The 22,848-nt window shown below is 42.2% G+C and overlaps 1 protein-coding gene and 1 long non-coding RNA gene across 7 annotated transcripts in view; both read left to right on the top strand.

Moving 5' to 3' along the window:
• The first annotated feature begins 3,015 nt into the window (after positions 1-3,015).
• The window catches only part of FAM184B (family with sequence similarity 184 member B), a 139,495-nt gene continuing 119,662 nt past the window's right edge, over positions 3,016-22,848 (top strand). For 4 of the 6 annotated variants that reach the window (XM_032273179.1, XM_032273187.1, XM_032273186.1 and 1 more), the window contains exon 1: positions 3,123-3,484. In XM_032273179.1, coding sequence (XP_032129070.1) covers positions 3,338-3,484 — 147 coding nt within the window. In that variant the 5' untranslated portion in view covers positions 3,123-3,337. Of the gene's footprint in view, positions 3,485-22,848 lie in introns of all 6 variants that reach the window. The other 2 variants (XM_032273170.1, XM_032273184.1) reach the window with 1 other exon arrangement.
• On the top strand, positions 3,495-22,515 carry LOC116547145. The gene is made up of 2 exons (XR_004266954.1): positions 3,495-3,745; positions 22,276-22,515. It is a non-coding gene; the product is annotated as an uncharacterized LOC116547145 (long non-coding RNA).

Genomic DNA, 22,848 nt, shown 5'->3' with positions numbered 1-22,848 from the left:
GAATTTTAAAAAGAAATAAATTCATATTGCCAGCATTGTACTCTGGGAAGCCTATATTTGTGATCTAAAGAAAAGACAAATCAGTTGGAAAGAATATCACCTTTGAAGTCAGATAGACCCAGATCCATTCACTAGCTATATACAGCTGGGGACTCAGCCTGCCTTAGCTTCACTTCCCTAGTCTGTAGAATGAGGATGACAATAAGTACCTTACAGAAGGTCAGAACATGTGCAAAGGGCTTAGCACAGTGCCAGTATGACATTAGTGGCCTAATAAGTGTAATTCCACCTCCACATTTGATATACTACTTAATTCTCTTCTGACCTCAATTTCATTCCTGGTGGTATAAAGGGACCTACTAATCCCAGTGCTGGAAAATCCTAGGAACTGCAGAGGACTCTCCAAAACAGGTCAGCTCCTGGTGCCTTGATTATAGCAGCTGTGGGCCAACAAAGCTGATAAGGGAATCTGATTTTTCCATTGTCTTCCATTGTAAAGTTGAAAGTATAATTTTCCCTACTAGAGCATATGTTAGCCCAGGACATAATGAAATCATTATTAAAAACCTAAAACTTGGGGTTAGACTTGTAGTTTTTCTAAACTTTAGTGTGTATAAGATCATCTAGAGCAATGGTTTTCAGTTCTTTTCAGACCCGACTTTTTATAAGATTCATGTTACTATCTTGAAATTCATAGATAATACATACATTTAAAAATCTGCATAATTTCTTGACTTTGATATTTTTGACACTTGATTCTCGATATTTCATTATAATTAAATAATACATACAATTGGCCCTCCGTATCGATGTGTTCCACATCCTCAAATTCAATTAACCACAAGTCAAAAATATTTGAGGAAAAGAAGTGGATGTTTGCATCTATACTGAACATATACAGACTATTTTTCATTCCCTAAACAATACAGTATAACAACTATTTATATAACATTTACATTATATCAGGTACTGTAAGTAATATAGAGATGATTTAATGTATACAAGACTATGTGAGTAGGTTATATGCAAATGCTATACCATTTTATATAAGTAACTTGAACATCCATGGATTTTGGTATCTGAAGGGTCCTGGAACAAATCCCCTATTGATACTGAGGGACATAATGTAGTACTCAGATGCTTGCATATATAGGTAGGCTCACCATGAATATGGCAGTTAGAAGTGTGTGGTGGCTGGGCACAGTGGCTCACACCTGTAATTCCAGCACTTTGGGAGGCCTAGGTGGACAGTTTCGCTTGAGGACAGGAGTTCGAGACCAACCTGGCGAAACCCTGTCTCTACTAAAAATACAAAAGTTGCCCGGGCTTGGTGGCGCACACCTGTTATTCCAGCTACTCTGGAGGCTGAGGCACCAGGATGGTTTAAACTCAGGAGGTAGAGGTTGCAGTGAGCCGAGATCATGCCACTGCACTCCAGCCTGGGTAACAGAGTAAGACTCTATCTCAAAAAAATTAAAAATTAAAGAAGTGTGTTGTATTGGCAATCAAATATCAGGAGCCACCTAACCCTTGATGTGGTTTTCCAAAATGGTGAACAGCTTTTGGTAAAGTTCTTGACCAAAAAGGCTAATTTTCCTTTAGTTTACACAGTGGTTGAATTCCTGTAAAATTTAGTGTATATTAAGATCCTGAAGAAAACATTCTAAATACACAATTTACACAATTTGGAATTAAGCAGAGACCTGTTTAATGTGGATTCCTGACCCCCTGACCCCCATCCTCAGAGGTTTTGATTCATGGAATCTAGGATAGGGTGCAGAATCCTTGGTCATGATTTTGATTCAGGCCTTCTGTTTTCTAAAGGAACTGGGGGAGGGAGGGTTTGTGCTAAAAAGAGAACTTGAAGATGGTAAACTAGAAATCAAAAACTGAGGTTGGTAATTTGATACAGAATCTAGAATAGAAATGTCTGTTTCAGAAACAGTGCTACATGTAATTGCCTGACTAGGTACAAATTTTCTGGGTCAATTTTCCTCCTCGATAAAAATGGGTATTGTTACCTTCAGTATGGATGGGTGGTACTGTGGTTTCTGAGACCCTTTGAAGCTTGCTTGCTTGGTTTACAACGATTATTAAAATTTCTGATATAAGGCAGTTGGTAAAAATACACATTCACCATGCAAACTATCATGAAGACGCTATTATTCAGATTTTAGAAAAAGCTGATCACGGTACAATCACTTTCTCTCAAAGCCCACCGTTTGAAACCAGAGAACACGGCAGAAAGAAATTTGGCCCGCTAACCTCTCCCCTCACCAAACACTAAACAGGCACCAGCTCAGAATCCGAAAACTTGACAGTCTGGCTCCAGTCTGCCCAAGGCCAGTAGTGTGGATTTGAACAACTCATTTTACTTTCACTGGGCTCAGTTTACTTACATTTTCAGTTCCATCTATTACTCATCTAACTGCTCCATTCCTTTCCCGCACCTGACACCATCCTTTCTACCCCTCTAATGACTTTGTCTCTGCGTCCCTGCCGCTTCCTGCATAATACGTTTCTCACTTGAATCTCAGATTTCGGTTACTCTCACCCTGCCATCCCCTTGGGTTCTCCTCTTTGTTTGGGCATCTCCAGCAATCCTCCCGCAACGTCCTGGCTCCTCTCCAAGATACAGAATGGAAGGCTCCCATCCCCAGCCCCGCCGTGCACTCCCGCAACTCAGGCGCTGGCTCACACAGTGCGCCCCGGAACCCTACACCTCCTCGAGTCCCGGTGGCTCCCCTTCACCTACCCGCCCCTCTCTTAGCATCTCGTCCCCCACCCCCATCTCCGCCCTCAGCTCGGAGACTCCGGAGCCACGGGTCATTGTGCCCTGCCCCTCTCCGGAGGCTCTTCTTCATCCTTGGCCTGAGATGCCCACCTCGGGTGGGGTCCGTCGCCACGGAGTCCAGGGTCGCGCGCCACCCACGTGTCCAAGAGCGCCGCACCCGCCCAGTGCAACCCCCGCAAGGCTGGAGGCTTCTCGCCGCGGAATCTCTCCCCTTGCAGATGAAACCAGCACTGGCTGGTGAGCTGCAGGCGGATCGCCAGCGACACGTGCGGGGTGCCGGCGCCTCGCCGCAGGGTGCGGGTGCCCGCGGAGCCAGCCAGCCGGAGAGCCAGCGGGAGAGGAGAAAGGGTGGGCTTGCGGGTGGGCCCGGGAGGCGGAGACCTCCGGGAAGCGGGGGCCAAGCAGCTGTGCAGGCGGGGGGACTGCAGTGCCACCTCTCCCGAGAAAGCCCACATTCTCGCACGCCCGCGCGCGCACGCACGTGCACACTTTGGGCAGGGAGAACACGAGCGAGAGTCTTTGAGCGCTGGGCGCGTTTTAGTAATGGCTTCTGCTCTCAACAGCAAAATAAACCCGCCCGGGACTTGCCTGGAATCCAAAGCCGACGCCCGCGGTGGCGCTGGCTGGAGAATGGACTGTGATCCCGAGATGCACGTGAAAATGTGCAAGAAGATCGCCCAGCTCACCAAGGTAAGGTGGGGCGCAGCTGGCCAGCTTGCTGAACGCCCGGGGCACCGGAGCCGGGAGGGAGTGCGGATGCACGTCCCGGGAGGCCCGGGCCGAATCCAGGCAGAAACTTTGTCCCAGAGGCCAACCGGGAAAGGAAGCGGTCCTAAATCTGGGTGACTTGACCTTCTAAAGTCACCACCCTAAAGCAGCAGAGAAAGAGGATCCTTGCCAAGGAAATTCCCACAACCTGCTTGCTGAGCAGGTGGTCTGTGCTTTTCTAAGGTGGGAATGTGAATCGAGTGAGCGCGCGCGCGTGTGTGTGTCCGTCCGCCAGCTTTGCTCAAGTGGCCGTGCCTACAATGTTGGGATTTCATTCAACTGTCATACTTTACAGCTGGGGAGGTCATGTAGGCTCTGTTTAAACACTTGATCCTTTTATTCCTTCATTCAACAAATATTTGTGTCATTTGTTGAGCTTGCGTGGGAACGCACTAAACCTGGAATGCAGCCCGGGGGACTTACTATCAAACTGGGTGCAGACGTGTGTAGGAGCGTAAATGGGGAAGAGCAGGATCCACCAAATAATTATGAGATTAGGAAGGACCTTGGGAGGTCAGCCAGCCCACCTCCCTACCTCGTGCAGGGCCCCGATTGAACCTCTCCACACTATGTCTTTTTTCAGGAAGATGAGCAAGAAAATGTCACCAGTGCTCTTTGTTAACCCTCTGCAGCTCCCCATTTAGGACCTCCTTGTCCCTGACTCCCCTCTGTGCCTTGTCTAGATGGACAACAACATCGCTCACTGCCTCCTATGCAAGGTTTCAAGTGGATGAATTTAGTTGTTTGTCTTGGGGTTTCCTTTTGGTCTCATAATAAACTCCTGGTGCCATGCCTGCCAGGGAAAAGTCAGGTCCAGGTCTGTCCTGTAGTGTCTGGAACATGCTCTCTTTCCTCACTATCTCCCTCTCACTTCCCACACTCACTTTTTTGTGGGATCACAGACATTCCCCTCCCCCTGCCCCAACAACTGCACTGTTTTGCCAGGAGGAATAAAGCACAGAGGTTTGGAATTGAACCCTAGCCGCCTTCTCCCACCTGTCTCGTTAACTTCACATTCTTTGCACATGAACCTGTCTCCAAACAGGGCTCTCTTTCGTCAAAGGATGAAAAAAGGGAATAGAGATAACCCTTATAGTCCTTGACTTGTATGGCTGGTACTATTGATCTAACCTACATTCATCTAAAGTGACATCAACCAAAATATGTATTTATTCAAGTACCTGAAAAGGCACTTGGCACAGTGCAAGGCACCTTCTCTATCTTCAAAGAATCTAAAATATTTTTAGAAAAACAAGATTTGAAATATTGAAAGCTAGGAGACTATGTCTTGGTTGCTAAATTGGGTGTTTCTAATTAGGAGTGTTTTAATTACGAGTGTTTAAGTAGAAACAAAGGACAAATCAGTATGGGAGGAACAGTGAGGGCAGATTTTATGGCATAGATGATCCCTGAATTTACTGTGGACTTGTGGAATTCCTACTATGTGCCAGCACTACGCTGAATGTTAATGGCATAATAATTAGTAAGATATGGTCTTGCCTTTGTGGTATGACAAACACATAAACGGATCACTTCGATATAATATAGAAATCATTCCACTCAATATTATGACATACCTATTATGTGCTAAGCCTGAAAATATAGCAGTATAGAAGGCATACATGATTCTTGGCACACAGTAGGCAGTGTTTTTTAAAGTATATTATGTAGAAGAAATCATGATTGATGCTTATGTAGTGCCTTTGTTTACCATTTTTATGCTAATTGTTTAAATTAGAAATTTTTGTTATTAGTAGGCCACCCTTCTTTTGGCTACTATTTGTATGTGAAATATTTTTCATATTGTCATGTTTAATCTTTCTATGAGTTTTATTTTGGTTGTGTTTCTGACAGGTGAATGTAATCCACAGACATTTATTGCGATTACTGATTTAACTGGGGTTTTCTTCCACTGGATCTTGTGTTTTTCATTTAACATTCTTTCTCCTTGCTTTTTTCTTCCATTCTTGCCTTCTGTCGGATTAGTAAAGTAAGCCATATTCCACGACTGGTTTGAGAGCTTTAGGTTTTATTTCTATTATTCTCAGAATCATCTTTTATTTTTCAACATATATTCTTACTCTGATTTTTTTCCAACAAGATTAGTAACTGTTTCTTCCCATGAAAACACTTTGTATATTTTACTCATTTAACAGCCCCTTCCTTTCCATCCTATTATTGCTGCCTAGAGTTTTATTTTTACTTCCGTTTGTTTGTTTAAGAGACAGGATCTTGCTCTGTTACCCATGCTGGAGTGCGATGGCACAATCATGGCTGACTGCAGCCTCAAACTCCTGGCCTCAAGTGAGCCTCCCACCTCAGCCTCCCAAGTAGCTAGGAATAGGTGTACGCCACCACTCCTGGCTAATTTTTTGTTTTTCAAAAACTTTTTGTAGAAATAGAGTCTCACTATGTTCCCCAGGCTGGTCTCCAACTCCTGGCCTCAAGCAATCCTCCTGCCTCAGCCTCCCAAAGCTCAGGCATGTGCTACCACATTCAATCGATTTCTTCCTAAATTTAAAAATAGTTTTTGTAGTTAAAAAATTTACTGACATTTTATCAATTTTTCTGCTCATTTTTTTTTTCTTGGATCTACAATGATCCATTGGGTTCACTTTTTTTCTGGCTGAAGTCCATCCTTTAATAGTTCTTTCGTAGGTGTGTTGGTATGAGAGGGAATTCATTGTGTATTGGAAAATGTCTTAATTTTGCCCTCACTGTTGTATGATAATTTATTTGGATATAAGATTCTAGTGAATAGTTATTTTCCCATACCACACTGATAATAGTACTCCACTGTCTTCTGGTACTAATTGTTGCTGGTTAAAAAATCTACCTTCAATGTAATTTTCATTCCTTTGTAAATAAGCTGTCTTTTGTCCTTGATAACATTTCAGATTTGTTCAGTTTATTTTTGTGGTTCAGCAGGTTTACTAGAACTGTCTTGGTGTTAGTTTATCTTTATCTTCTGCAAAAGTGGGAGGCAGTATCTGTTGAGGATTATCATGTGCTGGTTTTTTTTTTTTTTTTTTTTGAGACAGGGTCTCACTATGTCATCCAGGCTGGAGTGTTGTAGTGGTGTGATGATCATAGCTCACTGCAGCCTTGACTTCCCAGGCTCAAGCTGGACTACAAGCATGAGCCACCATGCCCAGCTAATTAAAAAAAAAATTTTTTTTGTACAGACAGGGTCTCACTATGTTGCCCAGGCTGATCTCAAACTCCTGAGCTCAAGCAATCCTCCTGCGTTGGCTTCCCAAAGTGCTGGGATTACAGGTGTGCATGTGCTTTCTTTAATTCTGGAAAATTATTACTGATTTTCTCTTGCAATATTGCTTCCTAGCCATTACCTCCATTATGTTTTCTAATGGCACTACCATTAGGTAAGTGAGGAAGCCTCACTATCTGTATCCTGAGATGTTATTTTTTTTAAAAAGTTTTTGTCTTTGTGTTGCACCCTGGTGAATTCCTTGCCTTCCAATTTGCCAGTCTTCTAAATAATTTGTGTAGTCCAGAGTTTTACCCATCTATTAAGTTTTTGTTGTTGTTGTTTGCTATTTTTTTTTTTTTTTGAGACTGAGTCTTGCCTGGTTGCCAGCATACCCAGCTAATTTTTATATTTTTAGTAGACGGGTTTCACCATGTTGGCTAGAATGATCTCGATCTCTTGACCTCATAATCTGCCCACCTCAGCCTCCCAAAGTACTGGGATTACAGGCATGAGCCACTGCCCCCAGCCCCATCTGTTAAATTTTCTGAATTTCAATAATTATATTTTTTATTTCTAAGATTGCTCTATTTTCTTTCTGCCTAATTTTGATTAATAGTTTTTTACAGCTTTATTGAGGTGTAATTTACATATCATAAAATTCACCTGTTTTAAGTGTTCTGTTCAACATTGTTTCAGTCATTGAGCCATAACCATAATCCAGTTTTAGGGACATTTTCATCACCTGGAATTAATCTTCCCTTGTGCCCATTTGTAATCAGTTCGTTTTCCCACTGCCAGCCCCAGCCAACTATTCATCTACTTCCCATCTCTTTAAATTATCTCTAAATGAGACCATATAATATATTATTCTTTCCATCTAATCCTTTTTTTTTTTTTTTTTTGAGATTGAGTCTCACTCTTCCGCCCAGGCTGGAGTGTGGTACTGTAGTGCAATCTCGGCTCACTGCAACCTCTGCCTCCAGGATTCAAGCGATTCTCCTGCCTCAGCCTCCCAAGTAGCTGAGATTATGGGCGTGTGTCACCATGCCCAGCTGCTTTTTTGTATTTTTAGTAGAGACTACTAAAAATTTCACTGTGGGTTTCACTGTGTTAGCCAAGATGGTCTGGGTCTCCTGACCTCGTGATCCGCCCGCCTCGGCCTCCCAAAGTGCTGGGATTACAAGCGTGAGCCACCATGCCTGTCCTCCATCTAATTCTTTTAGGTTCATCCACATAGTAACACGTATCATTAATTCATTCCTTTTTATTGCTCATTTATCTATCTTATTGTATGGGCATGCCATTTTTATTTATCCATTCACCAGGTGATGGACATTTGAATTTCTACCTTTTGGCTTTTATGAATAATGCTGCTATGAATATTACATTCATGTGCAAGTCTTTGTGTGTTCTTGGGTAGATACCTAGGAGTACAGTTGTTAAGTTGTATGATAACTTTTAATTTTTTAAGAAACTGCCAAATTGTTTTGCAAAGTGTACCATCACACATTTTCCAGCCTACTTCTTCAGCACAATCTCCTGGTACATCCCTATGCACCCAATTCTCAGGTCACAGGAAATACAATTCTTTCCTTACCCCACTGTGCACGCACCTAGTTTTCCTCGTGCAGTTTCCTCTCCTGAAATGTCTTCATCTCTAAAAGTAAAATCCTGTTTATCTTTTGAGTCCTACCTCCTCTAAGAAAAACCTTTTAAAAACCTTACTTTTGTGATTAAGAATGTGTTAATTAATTTTAAACTGTGTATTAATTACTTTTACCTATCCATCTATTTCTCCAGCAGTTTGCACAATGTCTGGCACATAGTAGTTCCTCAGTAAGCTTGTTCCATTTAATTAAAGTTTCCTTCCATAGGTTTGTTTCATGATACTCATCCCTCTGATATTATAGTTGACTTGTGGATAGTATGTCCTTAAAGTACTAAGCTCTGTAATTTTATTCATAATACTTTACACCTGGTAGGCACTCAGTATGTGGTAGTGTAGTAAATGAATATTCATTTACACAGTGACCCAAGGTGCACATTAAAATCACCTACGGAGCCCTTATTTATTTTTTTACTATACCAGTGTATCCAAAATATTCTAAAATATCTATTTATTTTTAATTTGTATAAGTCTAGGGGGTACAAGTGCTTTTTACATGGGTACAATGTGTGGTAGTGAAGTCTGGTCTTTTAGTGCAAGCATCACATGAAAAGGGTACATTGTACCCAGTAAGCTATTTATCATACCTCATCTGCCTTCTGGCCTCCACATTCTGTGTTCCTGCATACACATTATTTAATTCCCACTTATAAGTGAGAACATGCAATATTTGACTTTCTGTTCCTGAGTTATTTCACTTAAGATAATAGACTCTACATGGAGAGCTTTTAAAAACTCACCAGTTAGGCCGGGGGCTCATGCCTGTAATCCCAGCACTTTGTGCGGCTGAGGCGGGCTGATCACCTGAGATCAGGAGTTCGAGACCAGCCTGACCAACATGGAGAAACCCTGCTTCTACTAAAAATACAAAATTAGCCGGGCATGGTGGGGCATGCATTTACTCCCAGCTACGCAGGAGGCTGAGGCAGGAGAATCACTTGAACTCGGAAGGTGGAGGTTGCGCCGAGATCTCGGAGATCTCGGAGGTGAGCCGAGATCATGCCACTGCACTCTAGCCTGGGCAAAAGAGTGAAACTCCGTCTCAAAAAAAAAAAAAAAAAAAAAAAAAAAACAGCTAAAGACTTGACAACTAAAGGCAGTGCCTGTCCTAGATTGAATTCTATACTGATGCGGGAAATTGCTACAAGGAGATGATTGAGTCAGTTGACAAAACTGGAACGCAGATAGCAGGAAAAGAAGATAAAAGTGTTTGTATCAATGTTAAGTTTACTGGAGTTGACTGTACTATGGCTATGCAAGAAAATATCTCATTCTTAAGAAATGCACATCGAAGCTGATCTTACGTTTAAGGAAGTATGATGCCTTACTCTCAAAGCATTTCATTTCATAATGTAGAAAACAGAATATGGAAATAGAATAAAGGATAAATGAGACAAAATGGGGAAAAACAGGCGATTCTGAATAAAAGAGTGTGTGGATGTTCTTTGTACTGTCCTTTTTCTGTCAGTTGTTTCCTCAGTTTGAGATTATTTCTAAATCAAAGTTTAAAACAGGAAAACCAAACAGCATACACGGGCCCAGGCCCATCTTATAAGAGAGAATGGTGACAAGCATTAGTATTTTTTTTTTTTTTTGATCCCTTCAGGTGCATTCAGTGTGCTGACAGGGTTGAGAACCACTGGTTCTGAGCAATTGAAGGATGGAACAGTAAAGTGCACCCAGAGGAGGTATTTGGAAGAAGAAGAGGTTCCAGATCCATTCCCCATTAAATAAAGCCTTTGGGAAGCCTTTGTTCTTGAATGCATTAGGCAGATTTGCCCAACCCTGCCCTGCTTCTGGGCCTGTGTCCACCTCTGTCTGTTTTTGCCCTCCTAACACTCTCCAGCTGGGTTTTGTTTGTTTGTTTGTTTGTCTTTGAGACAGGGTCTGGCTCTGTCACCCAGGATGGAGTGCAGTTGAGCGATCTGGGCTCACTGCAACCTCTGCCTCCTGGGCTCAAAACATCTTCCCACCTCAGCCTCCTGAGTAGCTGGGACTGCAGGCATGCATACCATGTCTGGCTAACTTTTCGTAATTTTGGTAGAAATGAGGTCTCATTGTGTTGCTCAGGCTTGTCTCAAACCCTTGGGCTCAAGCAATCCTCCCACCTTGACCTCCCAAAGTGCTAGGATTGCAGGCATGAGCCACCACGCCAGGCCCCAGCTGGTTTTTCATTTTGCAGCTCTCTCCACAACCTCATCCCTTGAAGAGTTGGAATCCCTCCTACCCAGGAATTCCTCAATTCCCATTTTCAAGAAATAATAGAATGTCTTACCCCAAATACAAATGTTAATGAAGACTCTTTTATATTAAAACAAGAAAATGAGTTGGGATAGCATGTATTCCTCTACAAGAACCATCTCTCAAACTGAAGGCTGACTCTCAGGAACCCAGACCACACACAGGAGAAGCAGATACCAGGGCCCTACCTGTCATCTGGACCAACTAGAGGAAACGAACCCAGGAGGAAATGAGTAGGTGTCTTAGTGCTAGAAGCTGCCAAGCTCAAGTCTAAGGAGTCAAATAACCTCATGGGACCCTCTCACTCGTTCTTGTTTTGGATCTCTGCCAGTTTGTCAGAAGACCCTGCAAGAGCAAATGCTGAATCGAGTGGCTGCAATTTCTCCATGTTAGTAATACCTTAGGGATTCTTCAGTTTTGCATACTTTGCAAAGCCTTTGACATACTTACTCATCCTTTGTGTGCCCAGCAATTCTGCATGGCTGGGAGGGAAGAACCATCTCTAATTGAGAGCAGGGGAATCTGAGATCCAGGAGGGGGTCAGTATTCTTTCCCAACATCACATTAATATATATTGACAGAGCTAGGACATCCAGAATCCAGCCTTAGATGTGTGTGTGTTGAAGAGAGGGAGGTGGGGAAGTTTCTTCCCTGTTCATCCTGATTTTTCCATAGCCTGTCTCAAGTAATCTACCCATGGAAGCACACATTTTCTTCTACCCATCAACTTTAAAAGTGTAGGTGCACCTGTGGGGCAGAGCTGCCCTGGCCTAGTGTTGTAACCAGATGGGTAAGCAGCAGGAATTCGGCTTGCCAGTGGATAAATGCCACAATCACCAGTACTAACTTTAGTTGATAATAAGGTGATAGTTTGGTCTCTAAAGCAGCCTCACACCTCAGTCTTGCATTGCAATTAGATCAGCGGGGAAGAGGAATGTTATTTATTGGGCCATCCTAAAGACTCAACAGACAGATCTTAGGATGGGTCTAGCTTTGAGGAATTTGGTGCAGAGTTATAGTGAAAACTAATTCTTTCATTTGAGAAGGCATATTAACCTGAGAGTGGGAAACTTTTGAATGACAGTGTGGTATTTATCTGGAGATACATCTCCAGTGGGAAGTTCAAGAGGTCAAAGTCACCGGTTCCTCCACAGTGGCACAGCCAGACCGTGAGGATTGTGTCTCCCGTGTTCCAGAACCTTACCCATCTATTAAGACACATTAGGGGCCAGGCGTGGTGGCTCACGCCTGTAATCCCAGCACTTTGGGAAGCCAAGGCGGGTGGATCACAAGATCCGGGGATTGAGACCATCCTGGCCAACACAGTGAAACCCCATCACTACTAAAATAAAAAAATTAGCCAGGCGTGGTGGTGCACGCCTGTATCCCAGCTACTCGAGGCAGAGGAATAACTTGAACCTGGGAGGTTGAGGTTGCAGTGAACCGAGATTGCACCACTGCACTCCAGCCTGGTGACAGAGTGAGACTCCACCTCAAAAAAAAAAAAAAAAAGACACCCTAATAGAGACAATGGTATTGTCTCTGTTATGGGGGTGGGTGATGGGAGATGATGGGTATAGGCTTGGGAGATGTAGGGGAGAACAGTTCCTGAGTATAAAGTCAGAAATAATAAGGAAAAAGAATTATAATTTCTATTCAAAGTTATATGTTAAATAAAATTAAACTTGATTTGTTTCTAGAGGGCAACTTTTCACCCTTATTTATACTAATGAATATAAATTAAAATTAAATAAGAATAAAAGTGAAGACATCTAGAGAACAAATGAATAATTTTGGGGTTTAACTTGGAATGTTCTTCCTCTGGATCCCTGTGTAGCTAGTATCAGTTAAGTTACCAGCTCTTCAAAGTGGCCTTTTCTGACATCCCCATGCAAAGGGGCCAACTGTCCTCATCTTTAATTGGGGGAAATATTTCCATCTTGGTGATATATTGTGAGGCTTCACCAATATAAGTGATGGAAGTGAAGTGTCATTTATAACCCAACGCTGGGCACATTTGAAGCTTGACAGATGTTCATTTCCCATCCATTTCTGAGCTGGAGGAACTTCAGAGAGTTAAGGACTGCTGCCCAGTTGTCAACTTGGAAACAAGCCAGCCCTTCTCTGGGCTGAGAGGCCAGGGCAGTGCTGTAGGACAGGAGGAGTGATGCCTGTTGCCACAAGAGTCCTCAGCAACAGGCTGTCACTTGAGCCCTGTGTTTTCATGGCTTAAAGGTGTAGAAATCTTATTGCACCCACTGGCTTCTCTTGTTTTTCTGAAAATATCCTCCTGCTTGCAGAAGCTTGTTTGGGGACAGATGTTTAAGCAGTTCCATACCAGTTTGCTTTAGGACTCTACACTTGAAAACGGCAGATCTGTTTCAACAAGCCCTATCTGTTGGAATCTTTTAATTTAACGATGTGATTCATTGTGTAAAGAGCGCTCGCGAATCTTTGTGCCATACCATAAGACGGTATGAAGTTTACCTTAAGTTGAATATCCTTGAACCCTGCTCAGATCCCTCAACTTCTGCATAACTATTCTGGTCTCTCCACTTTCCACAGTGCTCCCAACACTCCCCTGCCCCGCCCCAGCCTTCCTCCTATCCTTTCTCCACACGGCAGCAAGAGTGATCTTAAAACCGAATCAACATTCCTCATACACGGCCAGTGGGAATATAAAATGATGCAGCTGCTTTGGAAAATGGTCTGGCAGTCCCTCATATGCTTAGACATAGTTACCTTTCTACTCCTAGGTAAATACCCAAGAGAAATGAAGCCAGAATGTTCATAGAAACATTATTCATAATAGCCAAAAAGTGGAAACAAACTAAATGTCCATCAACTGAGGAATAGATTAATAGAAAAAGAAACCTTTCATCCCTTAGACAAAGAGGAGTATGACTAACAGATGCAAGGCTTCTTTATGGGGTAATAAGAATGTTCTAAAGTTGGTTGTGGTGAGGTTCCACAACTCTGAAGATACTGAAAGCCATTGAATTGTACACTTTTTGGGTGAATTTCCTGGTATAAGAATTATATCTCAATAACTCTGCTAAAATGAAAACAAACTAAAATTGAATAGTGTGTGTCTCCTGTTTAAATCTAGTTCTGGTTGGGCGAGGTGGCTCATGCCTGTAATCCCAGCGCTTTGGGAGGCTAAGGCAGGCAGATCACCTGAGATCAGGAGTTTGAGACCAGCCTGGCCGACATGGCAAAACCCTGTCTCCAGTAAAAGTACAAAAAAATTAGCCAGGCATGGTGGTGTGTGCTGGTAATCCCAGGCTACTCCGGAGGCTGAGGTAGGAGAATTGCTTGAACCAGGGAGGTGGAGGTTGCAGTGAACCGAGATTGCACCACTGCACTCCAGCCTGGGCGACAGGGCGGAACTCTGTCTCAAAAAAAAAAAATCTAGTTCTGAGTCAAGTCCTGGTGACTTTACCTCATAAACAAAAATGAATAAGTGCACCTCCATTCTCCATTTCCACCTCTGCCGTAGTTGGAGCCACCTTCACCTCTGGCTACCAACCCCTGTTGTGACACTCTGTCTGGCCTTGTGGTCCACTCTTGCCCACTCACACAGCAGCAAGAATTATCTTTTAAATATAAACCAGAATGGCTGAGAGAGATGGCTCATGCCTGTAATCTCAGCACTTTGGGAAGCCAAGGCGGGTGGATCAACTGAGGTCACTAGTTCGAGACCAGCCTGGCCAACATGGTGAAACCCCATCTCTACTAAAAATACAAAAATTAGTCAGGCATGGTAGCACACACCTGTAGTCCCAGCTACTCGGGAGGCTCAGGCAGAAGAATTGCTTGAACCCCCAGGGTGGAGGTTGCAGTGAGCCGTGATGGTGTCACTGCACTCTAGCCTGGGCAACAGAGCGAAATTCTGCCTCAATAAATAAAATAAATAAAATAAAATAAACCAGAACATGTCATTCATTTGTTTAAAACCTACCACTGGCTTCCTTTGGGATGGGATTTCAATTCCAATTTGACTTAGAAGAAAGTGTGTTCACCTTATAATAAATTTTTTACCGTGGTCACTTGAGGTAGCTCCTGCATTTCCTCTGCCCCACCACCCTTCTCTCAGGCCTTCACTTGTGCCAAGCTTGTGCCACTGCTGGCCTTTGTCCTCTTGGTTTCTGCTGCCTGATCCGGACTCAGCCAACTTGACTCAGAAGTCTCTTCAGACTAATGCCGCTGCCTGCCCCACCCTGAGACTACCTCAGCTCCATTTGCCATTTTTTCCTTTATTGGTGTATTGCCTGAGAGTAGGGATTTCTGTCTACTCTGTCCTCTCCAATCCCCAGTGCCTAGAACGCGTGCCTGGCAAGTGGTGGTCGCCCAGCAAGTATTTGTTAATAGACTAAATGAACAAAATTCTTCTTATACCTCCCATTGCTCTTAGAATAATATACCAAATTTCACCAGGGCCTATGGGCATCTTACGGGAGAGTGAGGAGACCTCATTCAAGGTTCTGGCCTCGAACTCGAGAGGTCCTAGCATCTCATTTCAAGTTTTTTAAGTACACTGGGAAACTGGCTGGCCCTGACAAGTAGTCTCTACCCACTCCCTCTCAAGCTAATATCTGACTTAGTCACTCCCAGCCCCTGACCACAATGATGGGGTCTGTTCAGACATGGTGCCTCCATTTGATCAGATCCAAATTCCTTCAGGGAACCAGAGTTGTAAGGTAAAACAAAAACAATAATGAGAAATCAATCACAGACAGAAAACACCCATTTTTGAAAACTCAAAAATATAGATAGGCAAAAAGATTTTAGGGCAAACTAAATCTGTAAGTATAGTGATACAATAATTATTAACACTTATGCATACCCTACTAGATGATTTCCCCTGCAAAGGGAGACACATATATTTTAAAATAGAGTTGTATTATATGTAGCTATGGTGTAACTTGTTTTGTTTTTCGGCTTCAAAATAAATCTTGAACTCTTCAACATAATTTTTAATGGTTGTGTTAGTACTCTGTTGTATGGAGATTGCATAATTTAACTTCATTCATTTAAGAAACATTTGCTGAGCACCTGTTATGTATCAGATAAGATCCCTTATCTTGTGGACCTCATAAGCAAGAAAAGTAGGAAAAATGTGAACAAATGTAATAATAGAGATGTTATTCAACGTTGTTTGGACATTTTGGATAATTGAAAACTGACAACCATAAAAGAAAAAAACCTAACATATACACGATATTATTTTTAAACTTTTTAAAAGGTCAGAAAGCTGGGCACAGTGGCTCATGCCTGTAATCCCAGCACTTTGGGAGGTCGAGGCAGGTGGATCACCTGAGGTCAGGAGTTTGAGACCAGCCTGACCAATATGGTAAAACCTCATCTCTACTAAAAATACAAAATTTAGCTGGGCATGGTGATGTGTGCCTGTAGTCCCAGCTACTCAGGAGGCTAAGGCAGGAGAATTGCTTGAATTTGGCAGGCGGAGATTGCAGTGAGCTGAGATCACACCACTGCACCCCAGCCTGGGTGACAAGAGTGAGACTTTGTCTCAAAAAAAAAAGGGGGGGGATGGTCAGACATCTATGTCCCACAGGCCAAATCTGGCCCACTGCCCACTTTTATATGAGTTACAAGTCAAGGATGATTTTTACATTTTTAATTGCTTGATGTCTTTGAAGAAATAATTTGAAAACAGAAAAAACTTTTTAAATACTTGAACAAAATCAAAAGAAGAACATTCTGTGACACCTGGAAAATTATATGTAATTCTAATTTAGTATCCATGAATAAAGTTTTATTGGAACACAGCCATGCCCATTCATTTACAGGTTTTCTAGAGCAGCTTTTGTGTTAAAATAGCAAATCTGAATAGCTGTGACAGAGACTGAATAAAGCCTAGAATTACTACCTTTATAGAAAATGTTTGAAGACCCCTAATTTAAAATATGTAAACAAACACGGATCACTAATCTTTTAAGATAAAACTCAGTTTTATTTCTTTGGGAATGGCTTGTTGACTGACACTCCACCTTATTAGTCTTGTTTAAAGTACATCCACAGTTAGGGTGATCTTTTAATGTCTCATCCAGATGGGACTGTTCTGAGACCAATAGGGGGCAGGTGGCACTAATCCAGATAGAGCGCTAAAACAACAGATGTAAACAGGGACTGTTCCAGCCTCATCCAAGTGTAAGGTCACCTTGCTCATAATGCATTTGTACTGTTTATCATTTTGATTTAAGTGTTTTAGAATCTAAAACATGTGTTTTAGATTCTCATTCTTCAGAATTCTCCTAAACGTTTACAACTTGTTTCCCAGCCTTTTTTACTTCTCTATCACACATAATTTGATACCAGGTTTTCTTCCTTTAGCAATTTGCCTTTATAAGAGTTTTTCCAAAGCAGTGAAGCCTGTTTTCACAGGAACAACAACTTTCTTTTCACATTCATATATAATTGGCTTACCACAGTGTTAAATTACATAATTACAGTAACAAATACAACCAGCATAAACAGGTGGCAGTGTGAGCAGAGAGAGGCTGAAGAGTATCAGTTTATCCCCGTGTTGGTTGCAGGCAGACCTGCCAAAGAGCTTCTACTGTTTTTATACAAAAACTGAATTATAATTTTGATATGCTACTAAGTAAGAACTGTGAAAACATTGTCAGTGTGAGGGATCATGGAAGTTACATTGAGATCATCCCTCATGGTTGATTGATCATCCCTCATGGCCACTCTGGTTGATTCCAGTTTGTCATAATAATCAATATTACCAATATTAATCAATATAATCAATAGTATAATCAATATTGTAGCGGCCCCTTTTTTGAGTCTATTCCTGCATACTTGCTAGATATTTCCTTGAGGTAGATTCCTATGAGCAGAACTCACCTTTGTTACAGGTAATGCCCGTGAAAGAATATCAGGAAGATTGGAAGAGACCAGCCTAGTGAAAGAAACATCTAGTGATTAGTTAAAAACAATCCGATAGACAAGATATGCTGAGGTCTTGACTTGATGACTGCAAAGCTTGCCATGTTAAAAGCCATTTATTACACTCTCTTCTCCCACCATCCAAAAATTGGAAGAACTCCACGGGAGCAACACTCGTAGCTACAGGGACAATGGCAGAATTACTTTATCTTTTTGAGACCGGGTCTTGCTCTGTTGCCCAGGCTGCAGTACAGTGGTGCAATCACGCCTCACTGTAGCCTTGACCTCCTGGGCTCAAGTGATCCTTCCACCTCAGCCTCCTGAGTAGCTGGGATTACAGATGTGTGCCACCACACCCAGCTAATTTTGTTGATTTTTTTGTAGAGACAAGCTCTTGCTATGTTGCCCAGCCTGGTCTCGATCTCCTAGGCTCGAGCGATCCTCCCGCCTTGGCCTCCCAAGTGCTGGGATTACAGGCATGAGCCACCACTCCTGACTCTGGAATTATTTTCAAATTGCACTGACTGACATAATCACAGTTCAGACTGTCAGTTTGTATTTTGGCTGTCTAATGGACCTGTTTGAAGTTACTCCCTATATTCTGAGCCTCCAGGAAAGGAAGATATATCTGGAAAATGCTCCCGGGTTGCTCAAGCTATCAGAGAAACAACTACCTCTCTCATAGCTCAGCGGCCAGTAGAATCAATAGCATACTAGTAGTTCTTACAGGGACAAGACATTGTTCCTGATCTCCTGAGGAAGACTTTTCCTTAGCTGTGGAAACTTTAGGAGGTATAGCTGTAGGACCTTTGAGGAGATGAAGCAGAAAAATCTACCTGTGAATCTTTGATATCATCAGGAATAATGTTCTTCCCAGTCTTCTGAAGCAGAATAAGCATTACGTAGATTTTCCGAAAAAGACATGACTTTGACTGCTACATCCTGAATGGCCACCATAATAGCTTTACCCTTTGAATTGCAGTCTCTTGTTTTGTTTTTGTTTGTTTTTGATGGAGGTTCGCTCTTGTTGCCCGGGCTGGAGTGCAATGGCACGATCTCTGCTCACTCCAATCTCTGCCTCCTGGGTTCAAGCGATTCTCCTGCCTCAGTCTCCTGAGTAGCTGGGATTACAGTTGCCTGCCACCACGGTCACCTGATTTTTTGTATTTTAAGTAGAGGTGGGGTTTCACCCTGTTGGCCAGGCTGGTCTTAAATTCCTGACCTTAGGTGATCTGCCCCCTCAGGCCTCCCAATGTGCTGGGTTTACAGGCGTGAGCCACTGTGCCCAACACCCCCCCTCTTTTTTTTTTCAAATATAAGCCCAGATTTTTTACAGGCATACTTGAAAGATATTACAGGTTTGTTTCCAAACCACAATAAAGCTAATGTGGCAAAAGAGTCACACAAATTTTTTTGGTTTCCCAGTGCATGTAAAAGCTATGTTTACACTAGACTGTAGTCTATTAAATGCACAATAACATTATATCTAAAAAAAAAAAAAAAAAAAAAACTCAATTTTAAAATACTTTTTTTCTAAAAAAAAAAAAATGCTAATGATCATCTGAGCCTTCAGCCTGTTGTAATCTTTTTGCCAGCGGAGGGTCTTGCCTTGATGTTGATGCCTGCTCACTGATCAGTGTTGTGGTTGCTGAAGGTAGGGGTGGCTGTGACAATTTCTTAAAATTAAACAGTAATAAAGTTTGCTACATCAATATGCTCTTCCTTTCATGAAAGGTTCTCCATAGCATGCAATGCTGTTTGATATAATTTTATCCATAGTAGAAAATCTTTCAAAATTGGAGTAAATCCTCTCCAACCCTGCCATTGCTTTATCAACTAAGTTTATGTAATATTCTATAGCCATTATTGTCATTTCAAAATGTTCAACAAAAACATATTCACCAGCAGTAGATTCCATCTCAAACCACTTTCTTTGCTTATCCATAAGAAGCAAATTCTCATTTGCTGAAGTTCTATTACGAGATTGCAGCAATCCAGTCACTTCTTCAGGCTCCATTTCCAATTCTAGTTCTCTTGCTGTTTCTATCACTCTGGAGTTACTTACTTCACTGAAGTCTTGAACCCATCAAAGTTATTCATGAGGCTTGGAATTAACTTCTTCTAAGCCCCTATTATTGTAGATATTTTGACCTCCTCCCATGAATTATGAATGTTCTTAATGGCATCTAGAATCATGAATTCTTTGCAGAAGATTTTCAGTTTACTCTGCCCAGATCCATCACAGGAATCACTGTCTATGGCAGGTCTAGCCTTATAAAATGTGTTTTTAAATAACAAGACTTGAAAGTCAAAATTACCCCTTGATTCATGGGCTGCAGAAAGAATATTGTGTCAGCAGGCATGACAAGAACATTTATTTCCTCATGTATCTTCATCAGAGCTCTTGGTTGACCAGGTACCTTGTAGGTGTGCAGTAATATTTTGAAAGGAATCTTTTGGTCTGAGCAGTAGGTCTCAACACTGGGCCTCAAATATTCAACAAGCCATGCTATAAATAGATGTGCTGTCATCCAGGCTTCGTTTTTCCATTTATAGAGCACAGGCAGAACAGATTTAGCATAATTTTTTTTGGAAACAGGGTGTCACTCTATCACCCAGGCTGGAGTGCAGTGGCATAATCACGGCTCACCACAGCCTCAACTTCCTGGGCTCAAGGTAATCCTCCCACCTCAGCTTCCTGAGTAGCTGGGACTGCTGGTACCCACCACCATACCCAGTTAATTATTGTATTTTTTGTAGAGACAGAGTTTTGCTATGTTGTCAAGGCTGGTCTTGAACTCCTAGGCTCAAGCCATCGGACCACCTTAGCTTCCCAAAGTGCTAGGATTACAAGCATGAGCACCATACCTGGCCGAGTTAGCATAATTCTAAAGGGCCCTAGGAAGCCAGGCATGTTGGCACATGCCTGTAGTCCCAGCTGTTAGGGAAGTTAAAGTGGGATAATCACTTGAGCCAGGGGTTTGAGACTATCCTAAAAATAGTAAATAAATAAATAAATGGACCTAGGATAATAGAAATGGTATAAGAGCATTGGCTTCAACTTGAAGTCACCAGCTGCATCAGCCCCTTTCAAGAGAGACGGCCTTGTTAACAAAGCTTTTCAGGTACTGAAACCAGGCCTTGACGTCTCTCTAGTTATAGAAGTCCTAGATGGCATCTTCTTCCAGTAGAAGCCATCTACATCGAAAGTCAGTTGTTTGGTGCAGCCATCTTCATCAATGATCTTAGCTACATTTTAGGGATAGCTTGCTGAGCTTCTATGTCAGCCCTTGCTGCTTCTTGCACTTTTATGTTGTGAACAGCCTATTTCCTTAAACCTCATGAACCAAACTCTGCTAGCTTCCAACATTTCTTCTGCGGCTTCCTCACCTCTCTCAGCCTTCAGAGAACTGAAAACACTTAGGGCCTTGCTCTAAACTAGGCTTTGGCTTAAGAAAATGTTGTGGCTGGTCTGATCCAGACCTCAAACTTTCTCCATCTCAGCAATAAGACTGTTTTGCTTTCTTACCATCTGTGTGTTCATTGGAGTAGCACTTTTCATTTCCTTCAAGACCTTTTCCTTTGCATTCACAACTTGGCTGACTGGCACAAGAGGCCCAGCTTTCAGCCTGCCTTGGCTGTCAATATGTCTTCCTTATTAAGTGTAATCATTTCTAGCTTTTGATTTAACGTGAGAGATGCATGACTCTTCTTTTCACTTGAACACTCATAAGCTATTGTAAGGTTATCAATTGGCCTAGTTCCAATATTGTTATGTCTCAGGGAATGGGGAGGCTTGAGAAGAGGGAGAGAGATGGGAATGGCCCATCAGTGGAGCAGTCAGAACACACATGCCATTTATCTTATATGAGCGTGGTTCATGGTGTCCCAAATCGATTACAATAGTAACATGGAAGATCACTGATCAGCCGGGCATGGTGGCTCATGCCTGTAATTCCAGCACTTTGGGAGGCCAAGGTGGGCAGATCATGAGATCGGGAGTTCAAAACCAGTGTGACCAACATGGTGAAACCTCGTCTGTCTACTGAAAATACAAAAATTAGTCAGATGTGGTAGCATGCACCTGTAATCCCAGCTACTCAGGAGGCTGAGGCAGGAGAATTGCTAGAACCTGGGAGGCAGAGGTTGCAGTGAGCAACTGAAATCATGCCACTGTACTCCAGCCTGGACAACAGAGTGAGATTCTGTCTCAAAAAAAAAAAAAAAAAATCACTGATCATAGATCACCATGGCAGATATAATAATGAAAAGGTTTGAAATATTATGAGAATAGCCAAAATATGACAAACACAAAGTAAGCACATACTATTTGAAAAATGATATCATAGACCTGCTTGATGCAGCTTTCCCACTAACCTTCAATTTGTAAAAAACACAATATCTGAGAAAAACAATAAAGCAAAGCACAATAAAACAAGGCATGCCTTTACTCCTTCATACTAATGTGCACTTGGCAGACACTAGTTCTGGAAGACCAAAAAATGGCTCCCCCAAAGATAACCATATCAAATCAGGTAACCTGTAAATGTTACCTGATTTGGGGAAAAAAATAAAGAAAACAGTCTTTGCAGATGTGATTAAGTTAAGCTTTGAAATGAGATAGTCTTGTACGATTGGGAAGGTCCTAAATTAATGATGACTAACTATCCTTATAAGGAAAAAGCAGAGTGAGATTTGAGACAGAAGAGGAAAAGATACAAGACGAGAAGCCACGTAAAAATGGAGGCAGAGACCGAAGTGAAACAGCCACAGCCAAAGAAGGTCTGAAGCCACCAGAAGCTGGAAGAGGCAGAGAACAGATTGTCCTCATGAGGCTCAGAAGTCCCTGTGTTCACCTTGATTTTGGATTTCTGAACTTCAGAATTGAGAGAGAATAAAGTTCTGTGTTTTCAACCACTTGTAGTGATGTTATGGCAGCCGTAGAAAACAAAAACACTCACTTTCTATCACAGTTGTCCTTCTCACCATTACTGAAGGCTCCTTCCTTTTTAACAAAAAATCAGACGAGTGAATTTAAATCTTGGATTGAGGCTCAGGGAACTAGGTGGGTTTTAGGACTCCACTAACAGTTGTGACCTGCAGCCTTGGCATCTTGCCTGGTCCTGGGCTCACCTTGTCTGATAGCAGAGAGATTGTGTATTCAGTAGAAGCTCTTCAAGCCAGAGCTTCTCAAAAGTTTATGTTAAACACAAATGGCCAGGCCCCACCTACAGCATTTCTCTTTCAGTA

The sequence above is a fragment of the Sapajus apella genome, unplaced genomic scaffold (genome assembly GCF_009761245.1).
Source record: "Sapajus apella isolate SASKATOON/1434 unplaced genomic scaffold, GSC_monkey_1.0 scaffold5, whole genome shotgun sequence".
In the NCBI taxonomy this organism is placed as follows: Eukaryota; Metazoa; Chordata; class Mammalia; order Primates; family Cebidae; genus Sapajus; species Sapajus apella.
The sequence above is the reverse complement of the archived record's forward strand: the minus strand, read 5'-3'. Positions and strand labels throughout refer to the sequence as shown.